Genomic DNA, 26,954 nt, shown 5'->3' with positions numbered 1-26,954 from the left:
ATTGAAGACCATGGAACTTACTTCCAAGCATAGGCTTAAAAACATAGGCAAGCATAGGCTTAAAAACATAAGAACAGCCCCACTGGATCAGGCCATAGGCCCATTCCTGTATCTCACAGCAGCCCACCAAATGCCCCAGGAAGCACACCAGATAACAAGAGACCTGCATCCTGGTGCCCTCCCTTGCATCTGACATAGCCAATTTCTAAAATCAGGAGGTTGCACATACACATCATGGCTTGTAACCTGTAATGGATTTTTCCTCCAGAAACTTGTCCAATCCCCTTTTAAAGGCATCCAGGCCAGATAATGCTGACCCCGGCTTCCACTGCAGCTCAATTTCTACATATATTTGCAGCAAGACTAAAGGTACTGTATTTGTTTCCCCAACTTCAGACAGTTCCACCAGTCAACATCAGCAACATTTTGTGAACTTTATTAAGGAAGGTGTTTGTGATTTTGTACATGTAGCAAATAGGATTTATGTTCATGAGTTGCAGAGCTGAAAACTGTAGCAGCATTTGCTTCTGAGATCACTTGCTCAGGTGGCTCATCTCCTATGCTTTTTTCCCCCTCAACTATTTCCCCAAAAGACCTAAAAATGTAATACTAATATGGCTTTCTTATTCAGCAAGCAGGGATTTCCCACTCTCTGCTTTCTTAAAAAACAGAATTAAGACAATTCTCACTGAAGTGCTACACAAATCCTCTTCAGCCTTTTACAGCCTTTTACCTGTGCAGATGTGATTTGGCAGTCTCTGTGTGAGGATTTTTTTACTCACACACTTAGTAAGAAACTCCTGTGAAACCTCCACAGGTATTATCAAACAGGAGTTTCACTCATCCTTCACGGAAGGATAGATACTGCCAGATGCACCTTGGCAGAGGAAGTTCTATACCTACCTGTTCTTGGGCATGACTTCTTGCCACTCACTATAACGCTGCAGAGAAAAACTATGAGATAATTTCTTTGTTTGATTTAAATAGGCTGGAAAGTGATTTGCTTTCCAGTCTCGCACCTGCACCACTTAAGCATTGTCTCAGTGCAGACATGCATTGGCAGTTTGTGTGAGAAACTCTGCTCCATCAAGAGTCATATTAGATATATCCATCCATCTATATATTAAATTCTTATAGCCCGAGAAACGCATAGATATTTTAATTTACAGCCGCAATCCAGTTGAGCAGCATACTTAGATTTGCATTCAAGGAACTATGGACACAATCCTATGCATGTCTTCTCAGATGTAAGTCCCACAGTGTTCAACAGGTCTTCCTGCCAAGAAAGAGTGCATAGGATTGCAGCCTAAATTAGAGAATATCCAAGAGTTCTGGCTGAACTGGCTTGCAGATTGAGAAATCCATCATTAGGCACAGAAGTAAGGAAATTGTCCCTTGAAGACTTATAACACATCCCTGATTGTTGTGGCTGGGCTCTCTTGCACATTCTCCTGCATGTGAAGCGCCGGTCTACTTGTGCTCTTCCTGCCCAGTTCATGCTGTGTGTTCATGGTACCTACTTCAGTCAATGAGAGAGCAAACACCAACTATTTCTTGGTCTTGACCAAGAATAGCAATTTAGTGATTTCCATAGATTGGGAGGGGTGTGGGGGGATGGCAATTTCAAGTCAAGAGTCACTTTTCTCCCATGCCCACTTCATACATTCACTTTGTGGTATGTTTGCCACTGCAAACCTATTCCCCTGTGGTTGGCTCATGCGGCTTCTGTAGTTTATGGTTGTTCCGCATCAAAGAAGTAGCCTGAATTATTCCTGTACTTCCCTTGCCAGTCTCCCTGCTATCAGGGCTCCTGATACTGAGATGGGAAGTATCCCAGGCTACCCATGTGATATAGAATCTGTGTGTCAGCAGTTCGTGTGGGGCTCGCCACCCGACACGAACACTCTTCCCTCGAGTAGCCCCACTGCAGGGCTACTTCTCTTACCAGGGGGGAAGGGGATGAAAGTCCCCTTCTACTGAAGTGCCACCCGTGGCTGCCCGAGGCGCACAGGATGCGGTGGTAACCATTTTCTGTGCCACGGGAACTCAGGATTAGGCTGTTAACGTGCTACTTCCTCTCCACTAGGCCTTTAGAACTAGGGGTTCTCAAACTGATATGGAAAATGCTGCTCACTTCAGAGGCTCCTAGCCCCTGCCACCCAGCCATCTGATCAATGATCCACTCCGTTCCATGACCACCCATGTGCTTGGTTCTTGATACACCTAGTTAAAGCTTGGTTCTTGATACACTTATACAGAATGCAGGCAGGCACACACAGAGCTCTTTGCACCCATTTCAATTCTTTTTCTTTCATTGCACCACCCTGATCTATTTAAGCCTATCTGCATTCTCAGAAGGACAGACTCCTTGAGATCACAGCGATGTTGGAAAACTGGATTTAGCCCAGTGATTTCTCTCCCATCCTTCTACTTAGTTATATTTGAGGCATAGTGACACCAGTTCTGCCCATGAGAGCCAGCAGAAGCAGATGCCAAGAACCTAGTGCTGCTTCTTTTGGCATGATGCAGACGTGTCCAACCATCTTCTTGTGATGCTGCTCTCCAGTGTGGCTTTGTGTTTGTATATTTCTCGTGGCAGGTGATTGCAGTGTTGTTGCCTGGTAACTGGCAAGTCAAGCAGGGATGTTTCTGAATACAGATGCCTTTAAGATTCACCATTTCTACCTTTTTACTTTCTAAACTCTCTCAAGGAGAGTTGGATAAGCAGCCCAGATACTCTGAGCTTCTGTAGACCCCCCCCCCTCTGCTGAGATAAAAAAAAGTGTCATGATTAAAAAGCTCTAAAAATAAATACTGCTTCTTCCTTATGCAGCGTCTCCTTGGCAGCCCATCCAAACCAGCCATCCATCCAATGCAATCCCATAGAGAACACCACTCAACTGGGACTGGTGCAGTGCAGGCTGCTGCTCCTGCTGAGTCCTTCTCATGTAAACAGTCGCCTGAGAGACAAACACAGTGATTCAGCCTTGGCAGTTGCCTCCATCCAGGAAATCTAGATTCTGTTCCCTACTGCAGTAGTTTGGGAACCTCCACCTGCCAAGATAAAAAGTGTACTTGTTAGTGCAAGATCTATAAAACCTAAGGGAGCCACTGCAATGAGCCTTGCTTTAAAAGACTTGGATATTAAAATCTTTTCATTCTTCATCCACAATTGTGCACTTTTTTTTCCTCTGTGCAGAGAAAAATATATTCAGGGCCTGAATCTGCACATTCTGTGAAGTATAGTTTTGGAAATCCTACTGCTGCATGTACAGGGCTGGAAAAAAGCTGTGTCTTTCACACATTTCACTGTACACATTATTTCTTCTACAAATCTGTGTGTAGACAGCAATATGTACAGCAATGTGTACTGCATTGTGTACAGGGTATGCAAGCACCTCTTTTCCTATCAGTGCACTGGCTTCCCAATATGTGCACATGAAAAAACAGACACTCATATATAATGGTACGTATTTTGTGGAGATTATCTCAGTGCAAGAAAGGTGACATGTGAAATGGCTTTCAATCAACTGTGTGTTTCAGGAGAAAGAGGGCATTTCTGGTGGCTATCATGTTAGGTTCCAATTCACACTTCTTTCTTTCCCTCAACCTTTTAGTGATCTCACAGAATCAATTTCTTCTGTGGATCTGGTAATCCAACAATCACTCTTGTAGTGGGAATCAAGTCTCAGAAGGAACCATTCTGGGACAGGATCCGGAACCTTGCTGGAAAACCTTAGCAACACCCCAGAGCTATGCTGTTTTGGTAGGCAAGTGAGAGCAAAAAATACACTTTTATCAGGCAGCAGAATGCTTAGTACTAATGCTAGGCTGACATTATCAAGTGTGTAGCTTTAATGAACCCAGCAATCCTCTTCAAAGGTTTGACCCCAGTATGACTTCCATTTGCCTTCTACTTGCCTTCTTCAGCTGTTTGACGTTACTGGAGCGAATGGCAGCCAGAAGCTGATCCCTGGAGTTCTTCTCTTGTGGAGGGAGAGCTTTCTCTACCATCTTTCTCTGAGTTGCTGGTGAGAGAGATAACCGTAAGTTTTCGTTGATCAAGGGAGGGGCTAGGGGAGGAGCCAAAGGAGGTGGGGGTGGGGGTGGTGCATCTGGAGCTCCAGGTTTCTTAGGGGTGGGTTTTGGAGATGCTTTAGGGGAAGACCAAGGAGAGGTTTTGGGGGATGGCTTGGGAGAAACCTTAGGTGAGCCAGCTGGCAGGCCTCCTATCTTTGGCACCTCCAGAAAGTCCTTTTTCTCCCCCTTCTCTTGGGCCTGTTTCTGCTCCTGCATGCGTTTCTGCCGCTGTTTGTCCATGTTCCTACTCAGTATGTTTGTGACGGTCATGCGGGGCCCTGCCAGCTCGAAGTGGTAACCCAGTTTCAGCAAGGTAGTGTTCTCCTTCAGCAGCTTGGCTATCTCCATCTCAGTCTTCCCTCCGCAGATATGCCTCTGATTGTGGAAGCGCAGTTCGGTCAGGGTGCTGTTCTGCAGCAGTGCCCGGAAGATGGCCAGGATCCCTTTGCCTGTGATGTGATTCGAATCTAGATTTATGCTGGTCAGAGTCTTGTTTGACTTCAGCATTATGGCAATGGCAAAAGCAACATGATCATCCGCACGCGTGTTGGCCAATGCAAAGACCTTGACCACAGTGTTGAATTCTAAGACCTCAGCAAAGCGGACCAGGATCTCATTGGTGATGCAGTCAGAGTTATTGACATTAATCTCTGTCATCTCTGGGTCATTATTCTTCACTCTTTCCAGTGGCTCATCAAAGATACTGGTAGCTTCCTCTTCTTTACTCTGGTTGGAAGAACCATCTGCAGGTTTCGGGAGGCTGCCATCAGGAGTTTCCTTTGTCTCGTTCTCTGGTGCAGAGTTTTTGACTTCTGAGACTCCCTTGCTGTTTCTTGGTGATTTCTCCTCACTTCCAACTTTTGTGCCTTGCTGTAAATCTGTTTTTTGGCTTCCTGTTTTGTCGGTTTTCTTTTTATCTCCTGTTTTTGTATCCTTCTCAGTTCCTTTCTTTAAATCTGTTATCTTCTCAGTCCCTTTCCTTAACTCTGATGCCTTCTCAGTCCCTCTTTTTAATTCTGTTGCCTTCTCAGTCCCTTTCCTTAACTCTGATGCCTTCTCAGTCCCTCTTTTTAACTCTGATGCCTTTTCCTCTTTCCCTTTTTCTTCTGCTGGTTTGTTCTTTGCTGTTGAGCTCTTTTCTTCCCCTCTCACTTTGGCTGTTGTATTTTTGTCCACTGTTGTGCCTCTGTCTTTCTCCTTGGAGATCTTTTCCTCTTTGGAGAACTTCTCTTCCTTGACCTGCCCAGTTTTCTTATAACTGTCTGCTTCATTTTTTCCTTTCTGATTATTTTCTTCTTTTTTCCCTTCTTTTCCCAGATCAAAAGTTCGGTTTCTTCTTAGGTCTCTGCCCTGAGTTTCCTTACGCTTTTCTTCAAGAATCTTTGCCTCTTTCTTCTTCTCTGCTGACTTCTCTTCCTAGTGAAAGAGGAAGGAAAAAAAAATATTTGTAACATCAAAGGCCAGTGACAATACAGCAGCAACTTGCTCCTGGGTTGCTTCATGTTTGTCATGTTTACTGGAATAAAATGAGATAAACAAGAACTGCGAGGTGAGATTGCTGTATTTTCCAAACATAAGCTAACAACTACTTATAAGCTCACATTACAACACAAAATGCACATCCATGCACAACTAGACTTCTAGCACAAGCTAGACATTCCTGAGAATGACAAGCTTTACAGGTATCTTTTTGGATTCAGTCCATTTTTCTCTGATATGGCCTTATGCTTAGTGCAAACTTACCTCTCCCTGCTCCTGGGGCAAAGGTCCGTGATGGTGCCCCCCCGGGAGATGCTGTCACCTTGCGTGCGAAGCCACCCCCTACCTTTTAAGCACAACAGAGCCTCACACAACCTTCAGACTGACTGGGAAAGTGTTCTGAGGCTTCCCTGTGGTCTTAAACTGCGCTTCCGGAAAGCTGGAAGTGCAGTTTCCGACTGCGTCAGGAGCCTCAGTAAGGCTTCCCATGTGGTCCTAGAGGCGTGCTGGCTCAGCGCCCTGGGGCATTTGCTCCATTCACCCAGCACTAGGTCCTCTGCTGCTTATGCTGGCCATAACGTTCTCTGCAGAATCAATCAAGAATGGGTTTGTATGGGGTCAAAGCAATAAGTCACCAGACAACTAAAGAGATGCGACAGGAAGTTGATTGAAGGTCTTCACTGTTTATCTGTCATAGCAATTTTGCCCCTCGGTTTATTGTGTCTCTTAACATTACATTGAATGATTTTGACCTTCACATTGATGGACCTGGGCTACTTCCCTACATTCATTTTCTGCAATATGGTTGGATCCTAAATTTTTCTTCTGTACATACATGGTGCTTCCATTTGTACAAGAGAGAGTTGAATTTTGTCAGCTGCAAACATTTTGCTGCAGCAGAAAGGGGGATCAAGGCAGGAGGTCTGGCTCAGTTGGTAGAGCTGCCGCCTTGTATGCCTGAAGATCTGAGGCTGCCAGTTCGAAACAACCGGAAGTACCTGAGAACTGACGACATGCTGATATACTGATGAGCTGACCCTCGGTGGCAGAGAGGAGTTGCCCTCAAGTGGAGCGTGGGAGGCGAAGGGCCAGACCAGGAAGGAATCCAGCTGGAACAAGGAGTCCTATGAAAGACTAGAACTATTCAATTGTAAAAATCCCTACGGGGGTTTAGAACAGCCTGCCTATGTAAACCGCCTTGGATTAAAGTCTGAGGAGAAATCTGACGACCAAAGAAAGGCGGTATATAAAATAAATAAAATCAATTAGACTTGTCCCTCCTTGCTCCAATCATGCTTCTGTAATCATGGAAGAAATATTATTGTTAAAATTTCTATATACTGTAGCTTTTCAACCCACCCATTCCAATTCATGATGTGGCTTACATAGTTAAGAAAATTAAAGTGGCTCCCTGGGACTCACAATTAAAAAAAAAAAAAAAAAGACAAGAGTCAGCAATATGTCAGCAATAAGTCACTGGAAAATATGCTCTGTTGAGTGGAACATTGACAGTTGCTTTCCCCTTAAATATAAGAGAACCACTACTTTAGAAGGGGCCTCTTTTCACAGTTTGTAGGGATGATAAATACTTAGAACCCCATTTATTGTTTATACGTATATTGACTGTTTATTTTCCCAACTACTTTCTTCCTTTGCTCAATAAGCCTACTGGCCTTTAAAAGGAAATTCTGATGGCACGGAAATATATTATTTCTTGTTCTGTGTAAGGAGCTTGTAAACCACTGATTGTGTTACCAGAAACCCTGTATGAGAATAGTTCTGGAGGCTAAATTTTACCTCTCTTCTGGTATCCAAACACATAGTAATAATAACCAGAATTTAATAATAATCAGTATCTATTTACTGCCTTTCTGGTAATTGGATTACTCCTTTGACTTTATTCAAGGTGACTCACATAGGCAGGCTTTCTCTAAACCCCAAGGGGTTTTTTACAATGACAGAGAGGTTCTATCTTTCAAGAACCGAACAACAGTCCAGATGGATCTTTCAAATGGTCTGGTATCACTTCTGGCCCCTGGTTGCCTTCCACACTGGCTGATAAGCACTTGATTACAGTAGGGAGGCTTGACCAGCACCAACTAATAAAATAATAATGTATAAATAACTAGGGCAGCCCAATCCTAGCCTGCGCTGCATTCAAATGCAGTGTAGGAAAAGGATGGAGGTCTCTTCAGGGTAAGGGAATATATTAAAGCCCCAGCCACTTCATGGGACTTCTCAGATCTGCTCACAGACCTGGGAAGTCTGGTGTAACACAGGCTGGTGGAGATGGGGGTTAGAATACAGTGTGTGCTGCTGCCCACAATCCCACCCCCCTCCCAGCCAGATCCTCTCCTGTTCTACCACCTCCACCCAAAAATGTCCCCTTCCTCCCTCCAAACTGCCACCCTTGCATGTCTCAGCACCGCCTGGTGCAATCTTATTTGCTCTGGCTGGCACTGAGCTGGAATGTGGCTCCAGCAGGTCAGCACATACCTTTGGGCTGGGACTGCCAGCTCTTGAGTAGCGGCAAACGTGCTTTATGGCACATTTGCAACACTCAGAGCTGGTGCAGGGAGGGCTGTGCTGGCTCAAAGCAAGGTTAGAATTGTGCCGTTAGTTACTGATTTGGCTAACATGCTTTTGGATTTCTGAAGCTTTCTAATAAGCTTTCCTGAAGATTCCTACAAACACCAAATCTGGCTCTATTCTACTGAAACAGCTGGGCTAAAATATTAAATCTGAGTCTCCTTGGCGTTTGGTGTTTGATTTGGTGTTTGTTTTCATTTCTGGCATGGCCAGGGCACAGTGGTTCTGGAATCTCCATGTTCAGCTTACATATGCCCTCTGGCTAAAGGACATTCATTTTTAATGGCATTTTTATGGCATTGCTCTGAAGCTGGAAAAAAAAAGACATAGCATGTTATTAAGTGAGGGTTGTCTTAAGATACTGTTTATGTATGGTAATAAACAGACTCCATTTTGGGAAAGCAAAGATCTCTGTATTTAGTTAAGAGATTACTAGGCTCATTTGCGGTCTAAATACCTAGAGCTGTTCTTTTTGGCCAGGAATGCAAACAGGCTGACCCAACATTCAACTGGCCTAGGACGCAGTTTGCTGCTGGATTAGAAAAACAACCTACAGTCTGGCTGGCCCATCAGATCATCCCTTTCTCTTCTTATAAAATAATTTTAACAATGGAAGCATTAGGTTTTTTGCATTTGGCATCGGGCTTTCCTGGACATCAGCCTTTGAAAAACAGCAATTCCTGCCTCTTTCTTTCCTTGGGGACAGGGATCCTTTTGCTCCTCTGTCCATCTTGAATCTGAAAAATGATGAAAACCTGCCAGTTTAAAAATTTAATTTTAAGAATTTAGTTTTTAAGAATTGATTTCATTATACATGTGAATGCCCCAGATCAGAGACAGGAAACCTAGAAAGCTGCTAAACTTCACTCTTGGCCTACCTCTCTTACAGCCCAAACCTATTCCTGGTGGCGCCACTGGGTGCAGTGGCACTGTATCCAATGGCACTGCCAAGGCCGCCAGAAGTCTCCTCAGGAGAAGGGGACTTTCATCCCCTTCCCTGGGGAAAGCCCCAGGCTCTGTAATGGGGCTTCTCAAGGCTACAGCAGCTATTTTGCCAGTGCAGACTTGGTAGCCTCTGTGTTAGGCTTTGCAGCCCAGCACGGAGGATAGGATATGGCAGAGCAGAGCTCCATCAGTCCCATCTTCCTCCTGCTCCGGTTCTTCTCCTTGCCCTGGCTCCTCCCCCCACCCTCCCTCCATCCCAGAATGCATCCTCCCAGCCTGAAGGCCCTTACCACCACCCAGGCCTCTTATCGTGTGCCAGGCGGCATCCGTTCAGCGCTGGCCAGGCACCGACACTCCTTACACTTTGGGTGTCACTGACGTGCATTATGTTTGTGACACCCAGCACCAACGCTGGAGCTCAGCGCGGGTGCTCAGAGCCCATAGGATTGGGTTCTTAAGCAGGCAGCCCTAAGAACTAATACAAAAGGAATTATTGGAATGAGAGAGCAAATTAGGATGAAAGGCCTCCACTTTTTTTACAAGAGGCAGGCCTTGGAGACTCGGATGTGTTCCCACTAATGCCAAATGTTAAAATAAGTGTCAAGGAAACATATGCAGCATTGCTGCAACAAATGGATACAAAGATTTATGCTGAAATAGGATTTTGTTTAAAATCATAATTCAGAAAGCTGGACATATTTAGTTAAATATCAATGCCAATTTTTTATATTTCATATTAAAATGCATCCATCACAGCATTGCCTTATTATGTAATTTGTGTTTTTAACACATGATTGCAAGCGCTGCTTTGCATGATGTTAAAAAATGTCATTATGAGTTAATTCCCCCCACTGAACATTCCTTTTAAAAATCCCTGGACCGTCACCCTATATGTAACCCTATAGGAGCCCTCACTGGGTCTAGACCTAGTAACCCTCCCACTAAAACTTTGACCACTACCATTCCATGAGTGCAAAAAATGACTCCTAGTCACTATGCCTTGCAGCAATGGGCATGAACTTTTGCTCTTTTCTTTAAGAAGAACCAGCCTGTTGCTTGTACTGATTAATCACAAATGTTTTGACAAACTGAAAGGCTGCATGTTCTTTCCAAACAGACTAAAATGAGCATTGCTGCTGCTTGCTGGCAATTCCTGTCCTTAACCCCACTCAGATGTTTCCTTAAAAGGAAAAGGAGACTTGGGAACTTCTGGTTAGGAATCTGGGCATTGAAGCACTAATGATTCCTCTTTGGTCTTCTCCCGCGTGCGGCTAGCTTGCTTGGATTTGTGCCCACGGGACTGTGTGCATATGTTATTCTACAGGTACCAACAGATTTATCTAACTGGGTTGTAGAACTTATCAGGTGTTTGGCAAAGAATGTGAAATGCACTCATTTAAGTCATTGTTAACAGCCAAGACTTCATAAGCAACACCTTTTCTGGTGTCTGTAAGTAACCAAAGACTACAAGCCTGAATTAAATTACAAGGAGCAAATCCATACAGAGATTGTTTGACATAACTGGCTACACAAAATGACAAGAAGAGTTGGTATCGTCCACACAACAGTTTGTGTGGTTTGTGGTTTGTTCAAGCTTTATTTCTTCAGGTTGTGTTCTCCCCCCCCCCCCCCAATATAGTGCAAAGGCTTTCATTTTAGGGCTAACTTACATGTGCAGATTTGGGTATTATGCATATGTGTATTTTGAACATACATCCTCGGCATCCCGACGCATCCTCGGCATCACCTGGCAGGACAAAGTTCCAAACAACACAGTCCTGGAACGTGCTGGAATCCCTAGCATGTATTCACTGCTGAAACAGAGACGCCTGCGTTGGCTTGGTCATGTCGTGAGAATGGATGATGGCCGGATCCCAAAGGATCTCCTCTATGGAGAACTCGTGCAAGGAAAGCGCCCTACAGGTAGACCACAGCTGCGATACAAGGACATCTGCAAGAGGGATCTGAAGGCCTTAGGGATGGACCTCAACAAGTGGGAAACCCTGGCCTCTGAGCGGCCCGCTTGGAGGCAGGCTGTGCAGCATGGCCTTTCCCAGTTTGAAGAGACACTTTGCCAACAGTCTGAGGCTAAGAGGCAAAGAAGGAAGGCCCATAGCCAGGGAGACAGACCAGGGACAGACTGCACTTGCTCCCGGTGTGGAAGGGATTGTCACTCCCGGATTGGCCTTTTCAGCCACACTAGACGCTGTGCCAGAACCACCTTTCAGAGCGCGATACCATAGTCTTTCGAGACTGAAGGTTGCCAATACATTTTGAACATGTCTGTGCATTTTAAGTATACATATATTTGCATGTTAATAAGGAAAAGCAGTTTTGAGAAGGGAAAAACAAAAGAACAAGGGGGTGCACCATCATTTTCCCACCCATCTTTCTTTCATTACAACTCCCTATGTGTTTTATGAAGAAAAATTACAATTCTGAAACCCAGGGAGGGGGAAGCAGCTTGAGAGGTCCGGGGTGGGAAGTTGCAGGAGTCAAATGGTGGCCAACTTTTAATTATGCTCTTTCCACATCTGGAAGTTAGCCACATCGGGCACCACTGAAGGCCCATGTCCATTAGAGGGTCTACCCTGCTAGGCTGATCCCTGAATCCTCAGTGCCAGTGGCAGAGGTAGCACTCGGTGAGCTGTCAGAGGCAGGCAGGGTGCTATTGAGGGGCCCAATCAGAGCTTTCTTCAGGCCCCCAGCAATTTGGCACCAGCACTGACAGCTGCTCTATTTAGAACTGCCCTCTCCTGAAGGTATTTTTCCTTATTAAAACTAAAAGCAGCTGTAAGGGTTCGAAATGCACACATAGACATGCACCATGTCATTAAGGTCCTTTGTAAAAAGATCAGCTTTTGTGCAATTGGCTGGACAGGTGCCATGTAATGCCACCCCCCTGCGCTGTTTTGCTGTCCCATCTCTTTCATAATCCATGTTTTGGAAAGAAAAAAAAACTTATTAATTTTGCACTTAACAACACACACGAAAGAAGTATAATAAAAACAAAATGCAGCCTGGGGAATCTCAGATATCTCTTGATGTACTGACAGAATATGAGTGGTTAAGTCCAGCCAAACAGGTATTCCTAAAGATCATACACAGACATTAAAGCTGCAATTCTACAAACACTTTCCTGTTAGTAAGCCTCCTTGAACACAGTGTGATCTACTTCTGACTAAACATGCATAGGATTGTAGGTGAACACATCATTCCAATAAGTTTGATGGGTTGCTTGGGGCTGAAGGGAGTCACTGTGATGTGACTGTTCCTATAAGCAATAAAGTGTGGCCATATTGCATAGAAAGCGCCTAGTTTAATTCCTCTGTTGAAGTGTGGATCAGGTGCATGAGTTTCTCTCATGGCATTTCATGACTGTGCTACACGCTGTCATATTGCTTATCTCTAGCGCAGGGGTGTCCAAACTTTTTGGCACGAGGGCCACATTGTCTCTCTGACACTGTGTTGGCGGCTGGCGGGGGGGGGAAGAGTTAACTTATATTTCAAATTTGAATAAATTTACTAAATGAATTTATTAGAGATGGAACTTATATGAATGAATGAAGGTCTTGCAGTAGCTCAAGGCCTATAAAAGGTCTTGCACAAAGCAAGGCCAGTCTTTCCATCACTGCCACTGCTGCATCAAAGATGTGAAATAGCAAGCAGTGAAGGGAGCCCTTGGCCCACAGCTTGTGCCAGAGGCCCTCACTCTAAGAGCAGTTGTATCAGGCCAGCATGGGCTCCAGCAAGTCTCCGGAGGGCCAGAGGCTCATTGGAGACTGGGAGCTCTCCATGGGCTGGATTGGGAGTCCTTGAGGGCCACAAGTGCTCCTGGGTCGGGATTTGGGCACCCCTGCTCTAGGGCAATGTGCAAAAGACTTCCAATAAGGAGCTATTTTTATTATTGGTTTCATTTTTTAATTACTACATTCATGTCCTGCTCTTCCTGCAATTTGTTCTAATCCCCCTCCATCTCCTGCACAGGTTGTTAACTTCATCTGTCCATCTCTATTACCAGAGCTAAATCTGAATACGGACTTCACACATTCAAACCTATTTCTCTAGGTACTCCCACCCCCACCCTGCAAAAGAATCAAATTTCAGAGTATTCATGGGTATAATTAAGCAGATTATGGGCCCAATCATATCCAGTTTTCCAGTGCTGTGTCAACGGGGCCCATGCTGCATCCTGTGGTTGAGGGGCAGTCATGGAGATCACCTCAAGGTAAAGGAACATTTGTTCCCTTACCTTGGGGTAGCATTGCGGCTGCATCAGTGCTGGAAAGTTGGATAGGATTGGGCCCTCTTTTTTTTATAAGAAAAAAGAAATCTAAAGGTGCAGTTCCTATATGAAGTGTATAATCATGGGAAATGTACCAAGACTAATACCACAGGATTGGACTGCCAAGCTTTGTTAGTTTCCATTTACCACCCTCTGTTGCTCCCTGGTTCCTGTGCTTCTCTGCAACTCCATTCATGTTGCTCATAGGAGATCTTCCTAATAGATTGTACTTACCTTCTTTTAATAGAAGAGCAGAATTTTCACGTGAAACAACACGTCAAAGATAGTACTTCCTTGTGGGCAGGGGAAGCAGGTTTTATTTCCCTTTCCCACATGATCTATTTGGTGTAAAACAGTGAACCCCTGCTTTTTCATGGAAAGGGCAGACATACATAAAATATATGTGGCTGCCCCAACACATCTAGTTAGGGCCAAAGTTTTCTTTTCCAACTTGATCCTAGCAACAACCTTCAATAACCCTAAAGCAACTGACTTCAGCCAAATAAGCTCTTCGCTGAAGTATGCGATCTTGGCAAAGTCCTTAAGGTTAGTAAACACAGAACCGTAGGGACTGCCAGCTGGGCCCATCTGGTGTAGTTCTATGCATGATCTTTGATTCCCCTTCCAGTGACTGCCTCCCATCTCATTTCAGGTCGTTCCATTGAGTTGTGCCATGGGCCACTTCACTTGGTCCCTTCACATGCAATAGATTTTCCATAAGTGGCCATATGACTCTTCTCTTAGAGGATGCCTAGTAAAATATGGGAATAACACCTCTGATCAGTCACCGTATCATAAAAAATATGGGGGTAGGAGGCAAAGAACTAGAAAAGTAGATTCTGGGGGAGGAAACTCCTTGTCATATAGAACCTTGCAAAATCGGAACATCTCAATATTTCACATTTACACTCTCTAATCCTTAAAGTATAGCTACATTGATTTCAACAAGATTTACATCCAAGTAAGGGCGTAATCCTACCCTGCGCTGGAACAGGCAAGCCAAGAGGCTTGCGCTGTATCCAGTGAAGGATAGGGACCCAAGGTGGCTCAGCCAGAGGCAAGGGGAAACTTTTCCCCTTACCCCTGCGTAAGATGCCTTTTCCCCTATGGGTCTCCTCAGACTTGCGCCATCTCCTGAGGTAGCGCAAGTCCGAGGAGAGCGAAGCAGCTTCAAGCCGCTCCAATTTCCCCAGGAATGGGGGTTGGGATCCGGTATAACTGCTGGATCCCAGCCCTGCCTCCTGCTCCCCACCTGCCCACTGGATTTCCAGGGCTGCCCACTGGATTTCAGCCTTAAAGTTCTGATTTAAGAAGCTATTCTGATTTTTTTTTTTTTGCAGTTTTTTGATGCTATTAAAATACAATTTTTTTTCTCACTGGAGAGCAACAATAATGTGAAAGCTTCTTGATGTGTCTTGTTGAATTTTTGTGCAGAAAGGCTTCCCTTCAGCAACTGTAAGACAGAAATTCAACTGACTTTTTCCAGCATGGCAACACAGTGGTGGAAATTTTAATCTATTAAAATTCTCCATGTTATGCAGCTGTTAAAGACACAGGAGCTCTTGGAGAACAAAGGTGACAACTATACAGACCAAACTAGCTGGCCTGTAGTCCTGCTGTTTGAAAATTACATTGAAAAAGATTAAACAGAGCAACTCTGCAAAGACTTCTAAAAAAGTGAGTTTTGATGCATTGTTAATTAATACGTATTTGACAGTTCACTTCCATACTGAACAAAACTGTGTGCAGCCTGGCACCAGGTTGCTGGAAATGATTGGCAATCCTCAGTCTCGAAAGACTATGATATAAGCCTATAGCACCCAGTATTCCCAGGCAGTCTCCCTCCAAGTACTAACCAGGCCTGACCCGGCTTACTTTCTGGAAGCCCTGGAGCAATGTCCTTCACTGAGCCCCTGATAGTGCCCCATCCATCCCTGATGCCACACTGAATGCTAGCACTGCCACTGGTACTGAGAGGTCAGCTTGGCCAGAAGTGGTCTCTGATGGGCATAAATGCTCAGTCAGTGCCCAACCTGGCCAACCTGGCCCAACCTGGCCAACTCCTGGCTGTGAGTCTGGTTCTCTAACAGTCGTTATAAATATTATGAAAGCCATGACTTTCACAAAACAAGATGTCACTTGCCATCCAGCGCTCACCACTTCACACTTCTGTTATTCAATTGTGTGAGCAAGAGAAAGCACAGTGACATCACATCTGAGTAGTTCCTGGCAGCATGGCATGAGTGGTGCAAGTGGCAGAATATCTAACAATGGAAACTCAAGTGAAATGATTGATACATCTCAGTTTGTGCATTCAGTATGACTCTTTGCCCTCAATATCAACCGATGTACCATTGCTACTTTGTTACCAACAAGTCTGGCCCTGGAGAATGTTGACCACATACCAGTCAAAGGCTCTCCAAGGAACAGGCATTTTAGTTTATGCAGCGTCCAACTGAGCTGTATGGCTCAGACCAATATGCTCCCATACATTAAAACAGATTTTAATCATTGCCAAGCTGCAGAAGGATTATGCAGTTATCAGCAGCTTAGCACATTGCACCAGCCAGGGCCGGCCCTACCATGCAGTGACCTGAAACAGTCATGTGGAGCAGCATCCTTGGATGTGTGGCAAATGGCAAACCCCAGCCCATCTGTCCATCACCCTCTGCACCCTGCTCCTCCAAGAGGGCCTCTGATCCTCTCTGGACTTGCTCAGAGCAAGTTGAAAAAGCATTGTGATAGCAGCCTCTTTCTCCCTTCGGTGCAACTAGAGGAGGGGAGGAAGCTATTGGGACTCCAAATCACTTGTTCCTGCCTACTTGGTGATTACAAAGCACCAAGTAGACTGGAAAAGGTAAAAGTTGGCAGGGAAGGTGGGGCCAAAACTCCCTTCCCTTATTGTAAGTGAGCACGAGCAGGAGATGCTGCATCTCTTGCTTCTGTTCATTTCTAAGACAATGAACAGACACAACAAGGAAGCTGCATGGCATGTTCATTGTGTCATGGTTGGGCAGGCCATGAGTACACGTATGAATCATGTCAAGACACCTGCAAGCAATAAGGAGGTTTTTTGGACTGGGATGCAGACTTTCCTCAACAGTTTATATTCTGGTGTTAAATATAGACCTAATGTTTTTTTAATGTGCAGTTTGAGACTTCATCCTGACTGAGATCCAGGGATTATCACAAATTGTTGTCCAAATGTCTTTTACCTACCATGTACATTTGGTAGGTAAGCATCTGGAGATGCACCTAGAGACAGACAAGTTGACAAAAAGAAATTAAAAGGTTAGATGAAAATCTCTCTTGATATTTTGACCTACTACTAATAATGGATTTTCCTTACTTATCTCATATGTTAATGGAAATGGAGGTTGGATAATTGGAAACCGTTAAACAATAAGAAAAGGCAATTTCAGTGTACAAATCAGTTCACTTCGGTACTTGATGCTTTGGTTTTTCTTATTGTACCCCATACACTACACTCATTGGCTAACAACATGACTTGACACCTCACAACACAACACAAAAATACCTTCTGTTCTGCAAGTTCACAGAAGTCTACCACTCATTCTCTGCAATTCTGTTAGATTAAGTTCACAAATGGATGAACAACAATGCCCTTGTTTGGACTGAAAATTCACATGCTGGCAAACATGGATGGATTTCTGGGCCTGAAAGATCAACAGTTCTCAACAACATTTTAACCATCCTGATATATTCATTGTGGGGGATTCCAACCAAAGAATAGTCATACAACAAAATTTTCACACAGATGGGAAGAAGCGCTGGATACTCAGTAAATAAATTATCATCCCTGGAAATCATAACATCATAATGCAGGTGACAGAAAAACAGTTACCATCATCAACTACACAGATTATCCCTGAACCTCTTCCCTCCCTTGGCCTTCATGAATGAAAAGACAGTTTCTTTCATTGCCACTATCCCTTGGTAGAATGTTAGAACTTGGCATTTCCTTATTCTATTTAATGGTGTAGCAAAGCTAGTTCTATCAACACCATTTAGTAGATGGATAACTAACCATTGCTGGAGGATCTATATACAACTCCAGAGTCAAATTTCACTTTATGTTAAACATGCAGATGGGCCCTGTGGGCTTGTTATTTTTACTTTAAATACCAGCCGTGAAGGGGAGGGGGATCTGCATGGGTATAACAGTGGGGAAAAGGTTAAAGCTCAGGCTGCCACCCAATTTCTGATTGAACCTCTGCACAGCTGCTATTTAAGGTAGAAAAACTAACTTGGAGGGCCAAACACCACATTTTTCATAAGGTATAATTTGGCCCTTGGTTCAACAGTCCTCAACATTTCTAGTTCTTTGTGAAGCTGCCTTTTATGGCCTTTTTTCCAACGAGGCAGTTCCCAGGCTGCAGTTGACTCATGCCTTTGGACTTTTTGGCGAGACACAGTGCAACTCTGGAGATGGCAAATTGACCCTGGCTGCCAGCATCAGCCAGAGATGCCATTAAAGTTGTTCAGCTCTGTTCCTCCATAAAGTAAGAAGTCCTGAACGTCAGAAATAGCCTATCTTCTCACACTTCTCCTTGATCACTTGTCTTTATTCTAAGTATGATCACAGAATTCCTCTGACTTAATGATCTCTTTAAACTGAAATGTTGCAGCCAGGCTGATGGCTCCATAGATATGAGCTTTTCTGGCTCTGCCAGATCATAAACCTAATCCTTTTGACAAAAGAAACATAGGAGGTTATTAGAACAATATATTCAGTTATGATGAAATTATTGCATATCTTCATATACTAGAACACCATCACAATTCCATCAGCTTTCTAGCCACTTGACAAATGAACACCTGTTTCCATGATTAAAAAAAAAAAAAGTACAGTGTTTGTAGGCATTCACATCTCTCACACCACAGCTCTGCTTCACAGGGCTGCAGCAGAAACAGAGGCATCTGCATTGCACAGTGACAATCTAGCATGGTCTTACAAGTCTTTTGTAAAGATTAGACACTCAGCTACAGGTTTATCTATTGCAGTGTTTTTCAAACTGTGGGTCGAGACCCACTAGATGGGTCATGAACCTATTTCAGGTAGGTCCCCATTCATTTCAATATTTTATTTTTAATATCTTAGACTTGATGTGTATGAGACTGTATTTGTGGAAATGCCACATGTCTAAACTTTTAACAAGCTACTATGTATATTATATATGCCAAAGATCTCCAGCAGCTCATGGATCGTTTTAGCAAGGCCTGTCAAGATTTTGGACTGATGATCAGCCTTAAGAAAACACAGGTCATGGTTCAGGATGTGGACTCACCTCCCTGCATTACAATCTCTGCGCATGAACTGGAGGTTGTCCATGACTTTGTGTACCTTGGCTCAACGATCTCCAACACTCTTTCTCTCAATACTGAGCTAAACAAACGCATCGGTAAAGCAGCTACCACGTTTTCCAGACTCACAAAGAGAGTCTGGTCCAACAAGAAGCTGACAGAACATACCAAGATCCAGGTCTACAGAGCTTGTGTCCTGAGTACGCTTCTGTACTGCAGCGAGTCATGGACTCTTCGCTCACAACAGGAGAGGAAACTGAACGCTTTCCACATGCGCTGTCTCCGACGCATTCTCGGCATCACCTGGCAGGACAAAGTTCCAAACAACACAGTCCTGGAACGTGCTGGAATCCCTAGCATGTATGCACTGCTGAAACAGAGACGCCTGCGTTGGCTCGGTCATGTCGTGAGAATGGATGATGGCCAGATCCCAAAGGATCTCTGTGCAAGGAAAGCGCCCTACAGGTAGGCCACAGCTGTGATACAAGGACATCTGCAAGAGGGATCTGAAGGCCTTAGGAGTGGACCTCAACAGGTGGGAAACCCTGGCCTCTGAGCGGCCCGCTTGGAGGCAGGCTGTGCAGCATGGCCTTTCCCAGTTTGAAGAGACACTTGGCCAACAGTCTGGGGCTAAGAGGCAAAGAAGGAAGGCCCATAGCCAGGGAGACAGACCAGGGACAGACTGCACTTGCTTCCGGTGTGGAAGGGATTGTCACTCCCGAATTGGCCTTTTCAGCCACACTAAACGCTGTTCCAGAACCACCATTCAGAGTGCGATACCATAGTCTTTCGAAACTGAAGGTTGCCAACAGGATAGTCAATGAGACTTACTCCTGGGTAAGTGCGGGTAGGATTGGAACCTAGGATTGTTAAAAATTTTCCTGTTGCATGATGTCACTTCCGGTCATGACATCACTTCCAGTGGATCCTGACAGATTTTCAGTCTAAAAAATGGGTCCCAGTGCTAAATGTGTGAGAACCGCTGGTCTACGGAGTTGTCATCGACAAAGAGCAGGGCCTTTTCAGCAGTGGCCTTCACCCATAGAATTCCCCATATCATGCCTTTTTTGCTTGATCTTACCTGATAATTTGTGGTGTTGGTGTTTTGCCATTTTTTCCAACTGCTTTTGAATTATTTTGTTGTGTAATTATTGATCTTGGTTTTAAATGAATATTATTTTTAATTTCTGCTTTGCCATTATTGTGGAGCACTTGCAGAACCATGACAGTGAGAATGCTATATACAAATATTGCAAATAAAGAAAAAGCAAGTCTTTGCAGAGAACACTGCAAGCATAACAGGCCCCACTTTCAGTTTAGCACAACCTTCCAAACTGAAGGCATGTGAGCAGCCTGGTTGGAAAAAAAGGGGACAGAGTTGTTTGTTTACACAAAAAGAATAATTGCTGCTGGCTGCAGTCACTAAAAATGGGTCATAGTACTTGGAATTTTTCAAACTCAGGGTCACTTTGGCATTCATAGACAAAGACCTTGCATAAAGTGGAATAAACTGCATCTCCCTTTGCAGAGAGAAGGGGCCCTTGGGAATACAGGTCTCCATCTTAATCTGTATGTTGATTAGGCAGCATTATAATTAGCAGATGATTGCTAGCCAGTTGACATACTGGAGTTTGGGAATACAGCATTGTAAGAGCTTGCACAAATGTAACTTTTTCTTGACATGATGATCATCTCTGTATAATCTTTATGGGAACTCGTGTTATGTAGTGGCCAAGAGGCTGCCCAATCCTATGCATGTCTACTCAGAAGTAAGTTCCATTAGAGCCAATGGGGCTTACTCCCAGGAGAGTGTGGATAGGATTGGGCTGTGAGTGTGTTACGACCCAGGATGTCCTGGTTGGATCTTGCCTTTGCTGTGAACTCACTAGGTAGCCTTAAGAAAACCACCCACCTTTATTATGAGGATAATAATACCTACCTTACAGGGTTGTTGTAAGGGCAACATCAAAGCAATACATGTGAAGTGTTTGCACTCTCCAAAAGTGCAATACAAATGTTAAGTATATTAGTTTGGGGCCCGTCTGGACAAAACATCTGCTGGCCTTTCTTATAGGGGCCAAGTGGTTCCCGCTTATCAGTCCATTCTTAAGAAAACGGTATATTTTCTCTCTTGGAGTGTGCATGAGTATTTACAAATGTGGTGAATGTCCTGTTGTCCCTGCTATTTTTCCTTATTTTTGGGCATTTGTAACCCCAAAGAGGAATGAGGAATGCCTGGCCTCTTAAATGCAGGAATCATTATTCTTTGTTTGACAAGTCATTCCCCAATTCCCCATTCTTCTGCCTGGTTTCTCCAGTCTGTGATGGCGGCAGCAGATATCAACCATTCCCTCTCACCCAAGTCAGTGGGTTCTGGGCCCAATCCTATCCAATTTTCCAGTACCAGTGCAACCATGCCAATGGGGTGTGCACTACATCTTGTGGTGGGGAGGCAGTCATAGAGGCCTCCTCAAGGTATGGGAACATTTGGGCTGCACTGTGGCTGCACTAGTACTGGGAAGTTGGATAGGACTGGGCCCTCAGTAGTTAAGTGAAGCAGAACACAGAGAAGGGTGCTCTAAGCACTACCCCCCCAGTCAGCCTCCAGCTTCCCTAACACCAATTCATATTGTTTCAATTTCCAGTCAGGCACTTGTTGCTGATAAAATCATGCCGCTAGTCCAGCTTTATATGGATATGTTTTTCAACACAAATTATCTCCATGAAGGAAAAGAAAGAATAACATTTGAAGCCACCCTAAATTCCACAGCTTGGTTGGAGAGTTTCATAACATATTCACAGCAACAGGGAAGTCAAAGTGGGATTCATTTCTGGCCAGTTTTACACTAATAAGACAGATTTCTTCTACAAGGATGGACAGGCCCTATTAGAAAATGTATAACTCACATATAGTATATTAAAATAAAAGTACAATCCACCTTGTAAAATGTTGGCCTTGTAAAACATCACAGCAGCAGAGAAGACGACAACTGGATTTCAAAGCCTGAGTGAATTAAGTCCTCTTTGCTGAAAGGATACAGTTACAGGCTCAAAATGCACAGATCTAGAAAGGGTGTTCTATAGTGGGGTGCCACCCAGGCCTGCAGATCAGATCTCAGGAGGCAAGGGGAATGTGGAGAAGAGACTCACCAAAGAATCTTAAGGCATGAGCACGTCTCTGTGGAAGCAGGCAAAGCCACCTAGGGAGAGTGAGTGCCCTTTCACTAGCAAAAGGAAATAAAGGTTAATTGATGAGACCTGAGCCATGCATTTGGCTCCTTGAGTGTGAAGAAGTCACAGAGACACTCATTTCTATTTTAGGTTGTTTATAAACAGTTTCCTGGTTACCTATGGTTGCCGGACCCACTGCAGAAAAGAAGCCATGCCATTATGAATTTAAAAGACTCACAAACATAATTTACTCTTCTGAGATTCAGTGGGGGAATCAGAAGCATAAAGACTGTCATCACCCCAGTCTCCAGCAATTTCCAAATGAACTGCATGAACCTAGTGTCTGGTTTTTTTCTCTTGTTCCAGGGAATTGATCTGTATTTATCATGCAAAGTGGCAGATGCAAGGTGGCTTTCCATTCCTCAACCACCTCAAAGGACAGAATCTACAGAGTGGGCTAAGAAAAATTAAGAATGGGTTTGCAGTCTCCAGCATGGCTGGCAGATATTTGTCGATGGATGATTAGTCTGACCAATATCTCTTTTAAAGGCACATCAATATAATAAGAACAAAAGTCATAAACCACAACCTAGTAAGTGTACAGGAAAAAACCTCAATGTCTTGTAGTAATGCCTCTTTTTAGGAACTGGAGGGTTAACCAAAATCAGCAACAGTTGCAACAGATTCGTTTTCCAATTCATATGATTACACTGAAAAAAGTGCTGTAGCTTGACATCCCTGCAAGGGGTAGAAACTTGAGGCATGTGTGCATGAAGCTGAGGAAGGGAGTGGGCAGTTGAGCCAGCTCTGGTGTGGCACGTCAACCCATCTACACAGCAGTTGGTGGAACTGTGGGCTCAGAGCAGGCTGTGTCATCCACAGAGAAAAATGCTATACAAAGCATCATACAGTGTGGCCCCTTCTTTGTGGAGTGTTGCTTCCTCCACATCTAGTTTGGTTCTCAAGTGCCAATAAAACCCCTGTGTGCTGTGCATATGTCAACAGATGGTGTTCATTCAACCTTTGATGTCTTGATAGTTCTGTCTCCTGCAGTTTAAGACACTATATTTGGGTCTTAGTAAGTCCCACTGTATTCAGCAGGACTTACTTCCAGATAAATTTGCATAGGATTATAGCCTTAAGAGTGAAATCCCAACCTCTGGTTTAGCCTGCGCACGGCCCATAGGTATAGTGAAAGTTCCATAAAGTACTTTTGCAGCACTGAGAGAGGAAGTAGTGAGCCCTGCTTGGCTGGCACATAAGGTAAGCCACACTAGCTGAGCTAGGCTGGCATGGAGGTCTGGTGGGGTGTGGAGAGGGAGGGAGGGAGGGAGGTGTTTGGGGACAGGGGAGGGCAGGCTACGGGTTAGGGAGTGGGCGGCGGTGAGGGGGTGGGGCCACAATCCATCACTTATACTGGATTCTATTCCTGTTCCTGGGCAGCCCAGAGCAGCCCTGGAATGCTCAGATCTGCGCCACCTGTCCAGGTGGTGCAGATCCGAGTAGCCCCATTGGAGCTGCTGCAACTTTACATGAGTAAGAGGAAGCGATTCCCCTTGTCCCACACTGAGTCGCTCTGGGCTCCAACTCTGCTCTGGATGCACGTTTTGTGGCAATAACTGCTGCCAATCTCATGCCATAACTGCACCTTTTGCTCTTGGCAAACAAATATAATGACTTTTCTGTCATAAGCAGGGAATTGCCATGGACTAGCCTAAAAGGAAAAGCAACTTCGAGAGTGTCTTTAACTTTACCTCCCTGCTGTGGATTGGGAGCTCCATGTGTGCAATTTGATGAGAAAAAAAGTTTTCATTGGCATCAACAGAGGAGCTTTTTTAATTTACAATTTAATTGTATACATGAACCCTCTGATCTGGACTGGAAACATGGTGCAGGAAGGTTAAATCCCCTTTTGCCCCAACACTAATCTGTAAGGGGAAGATCTGTAAGGGGGAGATGCAACTGTTATTTAACATAAATAAACACATGCTTGCAAAGTCTATGCTTAAAATAACATGCACTCAAAGGCAGATCAACACCATCATTGTTCCTGCTAAGGTGCACAGCCAATTGCAGCGTGGAGCTCAGAATTTCAGTGATGACATCATCACCAAATATCTGGAGGCAGTCACAGTTGTGCAGGGGTCCATGTGGCAAAGGTTGGCAACTTTATTTGGCATAGGGACCAGAGGTAATCTGTGAGCAGATGGCAGGCCACTGAGTTGTTATGCTACTTCCAGACATTTGGAAATGATGTCAACCCTCGGCCTTAGGTTGCCTAACCCAGTCTTGCAGGGAACGCTGCTCATCACGTCATCCTTTTACCTTGGGCTAAAACAACTGTTTCATTATTGTTTCCATACATTTAATCAACCACCAAAATCCATTTATGAGGCATAGCATTAAAAGCTCTGCAGTCTTGCGAGATTGGATTTCCATGAGAGAGGAAGAACTGCAAAACAACCTACATCTCAGATTACAATTGACAGAAGCACCAGATGATCCAGGCATCAACAACAAGGATGATTCACAAGTTACTTGTGCCTTTGCGTAACTCAAAGAAAGTACTGCATGTCATGGGACGAGGGAGAAAGTAATATGCAAAAGTGGTGATGTGCAAATATCAGCTGAGAGGCCAGATCCATGTGGTCCAGAATTTGCTTCAGCCCTGAGAAAATGATCCAACTAAGAATGCAGAACACCAGTTCTTTGAAGAGTTTCATCAAATGTTCTAAAAGCATATCATGAAACAAAGTAATGGTAAGTCTCCAGACTACTTATGGAGGAATGATGGAGGTCCTCGAAGTTCTGTGGACTTCCCACTGTGTGAGAGCGCTCTGGGTCATAAGAGATTTGGCCCTGTTGGTGCATTGCTGCTGCTAGGACCTGGCGTTTCAGAAGTGCTAATCCCCCTGTACTAACAAGCCCAACCAAGAGGAAGGCGAGGGACAGGATATTTTTTCTCCTCTCCAGGGATGGAAAGATAAGAGAGTCAGGGAGGCAAGATCTTATTACTGCAACGTGATCTAAAGGGCCTGATTTACCAGACAGTTTGTTCACCCAGCCAACGTGCTTTGTCTTAGACAGGTTAGCATTACAAAAAGTTAAATTGAGAATTCGACCCTTACCTGAACATGCAACTCTTACCTGAACATAAATATTTAAAAATGTAGAAATGGTAATATGTATCCAGCTCTTAAAAATCTCTTTCCTTTTTTCCCCACTTACCAATCCTTGACCCAGGAATCATCCTCCTTGAAGCACACTGAAAGCAAAACTCATTGAAACCAGGTGTGGTATTTTGAAGTTTGCATTCTTTCAGACCCCATTACCAAATGAATTCAAAAAGAAGATAGTAGTGCCATAGTGTTAGTTCTAAAAGAGTCTATATACATTTGTTCTACATGGGTGATAGGCTGCACATAACCCCTTGCAAAGTGTATCTTGTCAGAGGTTTTTAAACATTTGCACAGTATTCAAACCTCCTGCAAAGCAATGAAACCAAGTCAAATTGTTCGTTTACTTGGCAGCATATACAGATTGAGTTTCATTATGCAAGGGGGTTCTGTTCCAAAAACTCATGTTGATGGCAAAAAGGCACTGCAGCAAATCAATTTAAAAAACAAAGTTTCTTTGGTCTGGTGATTTAAAAACAGCCTTGATTATCTTTGTAAATCACACAGAGTCAATCAGTCTCTCTCCAGGCGCTTAGGCTTCACTAGGAGGCAGCAATCCCTCCCTTCACCAGGAGCCCCAGCAAGAGGGAAAGAATGGAGAAGGTGATAATTGCTGCCAGTTAACTTTCTTTCATATGCTCAGTGGGAAGGGAGGAGTGAAGCCTGCAGAGAGAATGATTGATGGATTGTCAGCCGTCCACCCTCTCTGGCATTATTAAACAACTGTTTTCCTTTAATTTAAAGGGCCCCTCTCATCAGCTTTGAGATAGAAAAATCTGTGGATACTTAGATTATATCTGTAATCACTTGCATAACTGTCTCTCTACAACAGTAAAAAGCAGTTTTTTAAACTGTGATTTTAAAGAGATGCATTTTTCCCCTTCTCCAGGGATCAGCACATTCCTTCTCATTTGCAGGGGCCATTTGTGTTGAGTCAAATCTGTGTATAATAAGGCTGGACCTGTATTTTCTTGTCCTATGGCAAAACTGTTCAAATGAAAGGGAAAAGAACAAAATCATATGACTCACAGCACATGACATGTCACCTGAGGGAATGTCCTCAAGAAAACAAAAACCCAAATACTTTCTGATTTCCAGTATTGATCAATTACATGAGGATCTGCAGGCTCTGACCAATGGGTGGCAGGTGTGAGTGGGGCCCTCATGTGCTCTCCTCATTCACACACTGATTGACTGCATGAATAGGCCTATAGTCTGGTTCAGTATCCATCCTGATCATGCTCAGAGGCATATTTTCCACACACTTTGAGAGACATGTTCTAAATTAGCCAGTAGATACACTAAACCAGTGGTTCCCTGACTGTGTGCCGTGGTTTCCTGGAAACCCATGGAAACCAGCCAAAGGAGCCACAGAATCCTTGGGAAAAACCTATACAATGTATAGTATTGTAACCTTAATGGGGAGCCTCAGCCAGTGGCCCAGTAAGTCAAGGGAGCCACCAGTTGAAAAAGTTTGGGAACCCAAATCCAAACTGTGTTCAGTGTGACTTACTCCCAGGATTACAACCTTAAATAAATTGCAGTTGCAAAGATTTTGCAAGCAGCTTTGCTTTGATCTAGGACAGTGGTTCCCAAAATCCTACTCAGACTTTGGGACTGCAAGTGAGTGTTTGCAGGGGCACAGCCTGGGGCAGGGGGTGTTCCAACAGCAGAACAGTTATCGTGGTGCTGTAGAAACCAGGGGCTTTCCCCCTTACCTGGGGGCTCCTGCTGGCCTTGGGGAGGGACAGGGAGGCCTTCGGGCCTCTCCGATACTGAAAACCGCTTTGCTTGAGGATCAGAATGCACCAAGTTTTTGCGTGAAAACCAGAAGTATGATCTGATTACCAAAGGGAGCAGTTTTCAGCATCGAGGAGGCCTGTGGATGGGGGCGGTGCAAACCT

General features: G+C 44.3%; 1 protein-coding gene across 6 annotated transcripts in view; it reads right to left on the bottom strand.

Moving 5' to 3' along the window:
• Window positions 1-420: 420 nt before the first annotated feature.
• Window positions 421-26,954, bottom strand: part of LMOD1 (leiomodin 1) — a 39,768-nt gene continuing 13,234 nt past the window's right edge. For all 6 annotated transcript variants that reach the window (XM_066624309.1, XM_066624307.1, XM_066624311.1 and 3 more), the window contains exons 3-4: window positions 3,922-5,496; window positions 421-3,054 (exon numbers count right to left, since the gene is read on the bottom strand). In XM_066624309.1, coding sequence (XP_066480406.1) covers window positions 3,028-3,054; window positions 3,922-5,496 — 1,602 coding nt within the window. In that variant the 3' untranslated portion in view covers window positions 421-3,027. The remainder of the gene's footprint in view (window positions 3,055-3,921; window positions 5,497-26,954) is intronic.

Source organism: Tiliqua scincoides, chromosome 4, assembly GCF_035046505.1.
Source record: "Tiliqua scincoides isolate rTilSci1 chromosome 4, rTilSci1.hap2, whole genome shotgun sequence".
Taxonomy (NCBI): domain Eukaryota; kingdom Metazoa; phylum Chordata; class Lepidosauria; order Squamata; family Scincidae; genus Tiliqua; species Tiliqua scincoides.
Note: the sequence above shows the minus strand (reverse complement) of the source record. Positions and strands in the feature narration are given on the sequence as shown.